The sequence below is a fragment of the Leucopleurus acutus genome (genome assembly GCF_964270905.1).
Source record: "Leucopleurus acutus genome assembly, chromosome: 4".
Taxonomy (NCBI): domain Eukaryota; kingdom Metazoa; phylum Chordata; class Mammalia; order Artiodactyla; family Delphinidae; genus Leucopleurus; species Leucopleurus acutus.
In genome coordinates, this window is record NC_139146.1 from 25945043 (window position 1) to 25951042 (window position 6000).

The following is a 6000-nucleotide window of genomic DNA, read 5'->3' on the forward strand; positions in this document are numbered from 1 at the left end:
TCAGAAGGAGGATCATCTGCTCCAAGCGATGCTGGATCATGGAGCCATTACGATGGCAACGGCTGGATGTCAGGAGCAGACCATGTGGATGGCTGGGTATTCTGGGCGGGACAGAGCTAGGCTATGTGAGATTTCATCAAGCTACTCAAAATTATGTGCAATTTAAAACTTATGAACTGCTTATTTATGGAATTTTAATATTTTCAGACCGTGGGTGACCGAGGATGACTGAAGCTGCAGGTAAGGGGGGACTACCACAGTGAAACTAACAGGCATAAGGACCCATGCTACTTGACTAAGCATACAATAGTATTCTGTACTTATATAGTTCAAGCCGCTACAACTCAAGAAAAAGGTACAGGGATGGAAGAAAAAAAAAGGCAATCAGAAGATTCCTTATCATTGGTCCCTTCTTCAACCTGAAGAAGGGAGATAGCATTCGAACAAAAACCCAAAGGAGCAAGCAGAAGGGCAGTACCCTGTTTGGGAAAAGATGAAGATTTGAGGGAGTACGGCTGATCTGCCTGACATTACGAACGACTCAGTTAAAGCAGAGACAGACTTGCTTCCAGGTCTCTTGGAAGCTGCTTCTGAAGTTTGATTTTAGTTACCTTTAGGAAAGGGATAAAACATCACACAGTGACTCTGGCAGAGACTATCTGGGATTCGAAGTGGGCTTAAGTAAATTCACAAATGGCTGAGACACGCTGAGACTAACCCCTATCCTTCACAGCTGGTGTCAGAGAGAAGGCCTGAGCTCACTCTCACAGGCTCTACCAGCGGCATCTAGGGCTTATGGGCCAAAGATCTGGCGAGTTCTATTTCTCCATGTTACATGAAATATATCAAAGTATTATTTATTAAATATGCTTCTAATGGAGGTGTTAAAGAAGTCTACAGGCTGTATATTCCAATCACCTTATGTCCCCACGAGAAAATTCTGCCTAGTGATTGTGCTTACCTGATAACTATAGGAGAAAAACTAGATTTACTCTTCATCAAGGCCCTGGCAGATTTTTTCTTAAATGTAGTGACCAGAGTTAGGGATGAACAATTTAACAGTTGTCGTGAGTGGCTACTTTAAGAATTTTAAGAGTAGAAATGGTTGCAATAGCAAAAATCATAGAACAGGCCCTACACTTCTGGTAAATGCCATTAGATGTTGAGATTAAATCCAGCGTCAACCTGAGGTTAGAAAATCCCCTACAACAACCGATATGCAATACGGCTCCTGCCAGTTTGAGATACCTAATAAAAAAACAAACTAGGATGGAGAACAGAACACAAGGGTATGTGCTGACAGCTCAGCCAGCAAAAAGAATTCAGGTTTGACTCAGAGTAGAAGGGTTTTGTTAAGACATAATTAATTCCATCTTTGAAATGAAATCACAATGGGGCATGATTTCTTTAAACAGTTACATTTGCTTACTAACTTAAAATTAGTTAGCTTCCTAGGCGAATGGAAGTTACTACCTCATTTTCAATGTTGGACATAAACTTTCTAGTGGTCAGGACTGCTGAAAGAAGAACCACTATTCACATCATCCTACTTATTTGAGTTCACGGGACCTAACCTAGAGGCAGACAACTGTGTTTGTGCTTTCTGGGGGAGACAGAAGGATCTCTGTGTTTAATTAAAAGCAAAATCACTCACACTCATTAAAACGAACTATCTAACCACATTCTCTGTTATACTACAGTTATAACTTAATCAAAAATCTACTTTCCAGTCTACTGACCATATGGCAGAGTGGCCTCTCGGGATTACCGAAATGCTCCTCTGACGTAGGAATGCGTTCCAGGGGAGTGAGGCACCCACAGATAAAGGAACCTTGGTAGGCTCTGTGTCTTAACCGCTTTTTAGAATAGCATTTGTTACCCGACAATGCCCAGCTCTATCTCTTCAAAACTCAAAGCTGACAAACTGACATTTATATTTAGAAAAGATTCCCAAGGAGCTCAGCAAACCTTACTTCTGGTAGTGGGCTGGCTGGTTTGGTGAGGATCCCTCCTACATAAACAACATTAGGCAGAGTGGGTCTCGGAAACTCCAGTGCTACATCTGTACACAGCATCCACAGGCTGGACCCATGGACCAAGTCATACATGGACTTCTCCGGCAGCAGGTTGTACTTCTGCATTATCCTCTCATATTTGGGAAGAACCAGAAAGCTGACCCCTAATCTGGAAATGAGGTAAACGCCGGTGTTTTTCATCCTTTGCAGCAGGTTCATGTGGTCTGTGAGGAGTGAGTTAAACTCCGGGACGTAAGCTAATGGGGCAGGAGCGCCCACTTCGGCAGGATACCAAAGGCCAGTTGAAAATACAGCATATTTAACCCCTAAAAGATGAGCTATCACAAATCCACACATGTCATTAGGGTCCACCAGCAGCAGGTCAAACTTTTCCTTTTTTAGACCCTGAATCAGGGCACGGTTGCCAACCATCATATCACAGTTCTTGGTATAGTGATCCAGTATGTCAAACAGTTCGATTGCTGTCAATCTCCCAGAGAAAATATTCCGCATTTTGGACTGCAGGAAAGCATCCGAGGTGGTACTGTTAAAGATCCCTGGGTAGCGCTGGAGGCTGTAATGATTAGATGGCGTGATGTCTCTACCTTCAGAGAGGAGGAACACTGTGTGGTGCCCACTCTCGTGCAAGGCAGAGGCTAGTGTCTTGAAAATGTACATATGGCTTTCGAACATAATTGGCGGCACGATGATGATTTTGGCGGCCTTCGCTATCCCAACAGCACTCCACAGGAGCATGAAATACGGAGTGTAAGACTTCATAGCTGAAATGACAACCAGAAAACTACTGAAAACAGAATGCAACCCTTACCATTCAAAACAACCACAAAGACACTTTTTCAAAGTATTTGATGATCCAGTACTTTGCCTAAGGATCACTTTTAAAAATTATCCCAATGTTTGTTCTAGTTGCCTCTTTATTTTTGAAAGGTATTTTTCAAAGTATAGAATTGACAGCAAAACTGGCATAGACTGAAATATATTTAAAATGTATCAGTTTTGGAACACACAATTGCATCAATAATGGAGAACTAATTTTTTTTTTAATTTGAAACGAGACCTATAAGATTGAATGACAAAAGATCTCTCTTCTTTGAATAATAGCTATGAGGTATCTATGAAACATCTGTTTATCTTTTAATTGAACATCAATGTTAATCCCAGGAATTAGAGCCAAGACTTCTTATTTCCAGGTATATCAGCATGTATGTCTCTTTTTAAAGCTTTTTATCACAGCAGTAACCTTCCCAGTTATGACTAAAGCATACGAAAAAAAGATTATGTTTTAGAAAATAATTATTTCAAGTAGTAATTCTATAGAAAATACACTTTTCCACAGGAAAAAAATGACCTTGAATGTGACTTTCTCCTTTATCTAAATACCCTTAAGCATCCTGGCAGACTCTGTTTATGTAATTTATATCAATTTGCTGATTCATTTCAGGGCATTATCTAGAAGAGAAACTTTTAATAGAAAAGTTCAAGAAAGTTAACTGCATCTCAGTAAATGTTTGTGAAAGAAGTGACTGATGAGTGACTATGTCCTTGACTACACTTCCTGTGTTGTACCTGTAACTCAGGTGCAAAAGGCAAGTCAGATGATGGCTGTATCCTTGATGGCTAATGCTTCTTCTATGCTTTTGTGTTAATAGAGTATATACAATAGTTAGATTCATCCTCTATCATTTTTTAGAAATAATACCTATGGGGGCCATAGAGTATGCAAACTCCCCCTACCTATCCAAAATAATTTTTTCTTAGACTCTAAATTAGCCTCCAAATAGGGGAAGATATGAACAATAGTCACCCATGAGAATTGGACACTTTTACTTCAAGGAACAACTCAAAATACATTTATATGCAATCACCAAATCAATATCTATTTTTACTCATTATCATATATTAATCATCCTACTTGTACAAATTCCCACCACATAAATGCAGTTTAAACAACTATACCTTCTCAACATTCAAACACTGCAAGCAACCTAAAAAAAAAAAAAGAAGAAATCAATAGCAGGCAATGATAGATTGTTCCAATACCAAGATTAAACTATAAATATTTCCAGGTGCTTTTTCCCTCTCTCATTACAAGGAAATTTTCAAACCATTTCTAAATGATACTACATCATTAAGAGTAAACAGAAGTAATATACTTTATAAACATATAAAAGTCTATGCTAAATGTTGCTTGAATTAACGTGAGGGCTTTAAAAAATAAATTTGGAGAAAACACTGTTTATGTAGCAATAAAGTAAGTTTATTCTATAATTACAAGGTCACTGAAGGAAGAAAATTAAGCAACCAATCTTGGAGAAAACTTTCCAGGTCTTTATTCTCCTGTGTTGTCTCTCCAATGTGTCTCTCTGGTGTAGCCTCCTTCCCATGCCAAGGAGGAAAAATTAGGAATTTTAAGTAGACATGTTATTAATTTTAGGAGTGAGATTTATGTAGAAACAGCTATTACAGCAGAACTGTCCACTGCTGTGATTAATAGTGCCTGTTACTACATGCATGTCCAAGAAGACACACAGGATGATGGACCAATGGTAGGCAACTGCTCTGCTGACTGTGTTTTGCATTTAGCTGAGCAGACTCAGTTCCTTCAGCTGCAGTTAAAACTATTACTTTATCATAAATCACTAAGAAACAAAACAAAAAAATAATAGTAGGGAAACAAATCCTTTTACCATGTTTCTTATTTTTTTCCCTTTTTTATTTTATTTTAGTACCTACTGCAAAGTAAAAAGAAATTGCACAAAATGACAATTTAATGCACAATTGCTTACATTCTAGAACAGTACTATCTAATAGAATGATCTGTGATGATGAAAATGTTCTATCTCCTTACTGTCCAATATGGTAGCCTCTAGGGAGCAGCTAAAATATGATTAGTGTGACTGAGGAACTGACTTTAAATTACTACTAGTGGCTACTGTACCAAAATAAGGTTAGAAAAAGGACATAGATTCTGTACATAAAAATTCTAAAAGTAACTATTCAGAAATACCAATATTCATGTGATAAAATATCTTCTAAAAATAATGTCTACTAGGCCTGCATATGTCTTCATGAAAAAAGCCATCACCAACAAAGAAGCATCATTTGCACAAGCGTGTTATTCGCTGTTCAAATACAAAGTCCATTATGAAGGATTACAACAGCACTTTAACCTCAGAACTATCTCTTTCATGGATAACAGAATGACTAACACAACTACCAACAAACGGTGAGATACTTGCTAGTCCAGAAGTATCAGAATGTGTCTATTGATAAGCTGGACTTCATTAATATTAAAATTTCTCCTCTGAGAAAGATAAGGTCAAGAGAATGAGAAGATAAGCAATAGACTGGGAGAAATATTTGCAAAAGATATATTTGATAAAAGGACTGTTATCCAAGATACGTAAGGAAGGAACTCTTAAAACTCAACAATAAGAAAACAAGCAACCTGACTTAAAAAGGGGCCAAAGACCTCAATAGACACCTCACCAAAGAAAATACATATGGCAAATAAACGTAAGAGAAGATGTGCCATATCATATGTCATTAGGAAAACGCAAATTAAAACATAATGGGAAACCACTACACATCTATTAAAATGGCCAAAATCCACTGACAACACCAAATACTGGAGAGGATGTGGAACAACAGGAACTTTCATACATTGCTGGTGGGGATGCAAAACAGTCTTTGGAAGACAAATTGGCGGTTTCTTACAAAACTAAACATACTCTTACCATACGATCCAGCAATTGTGCTCCTTGGTATTTCCACAAAGGAGATGAAAACAGATGTCTGCACAAAAACCTACACAGGAACGTTTATAACAGCTTTATTTACAATTGCCAAAACTTGGGAGTAACCAAGTACACCACCTTAGGTTAAGTGAATAAATAAACTGTGGTTCACCTATATAATGGAATATTACTCAACACTAAAAAGAAATAAGCTACCAAGCCATGGA

General features: G+C 38.0%; 1 protein-coding gene across 1 annotated transcript in view; it reads right to left on the reverse strand.

Annotated features, from left to right (window-relative positions):
• UGT8 (UDP glycosyltransferase 8) overlaps positions 1 to 2795 on the reverse strand; it is a gene marked incomplete at both ends in the record, with an annotated part of 59103 nt that extends 56308 nt beyond the window's left edge. Inside the window, one exon of the mRNA XM_082838395.1 lies at positions 1974 to 2795. Coding sequence (XP_082694521.1) covers positions 1974 to 2795 — 822 coding nt within the window. The remainder of the gene's footprint in view (positions 1 to 1973) is intronic.
• Between the last annotated feature and the right edge of the window lie 3205 nt (positions 2796 to 6000).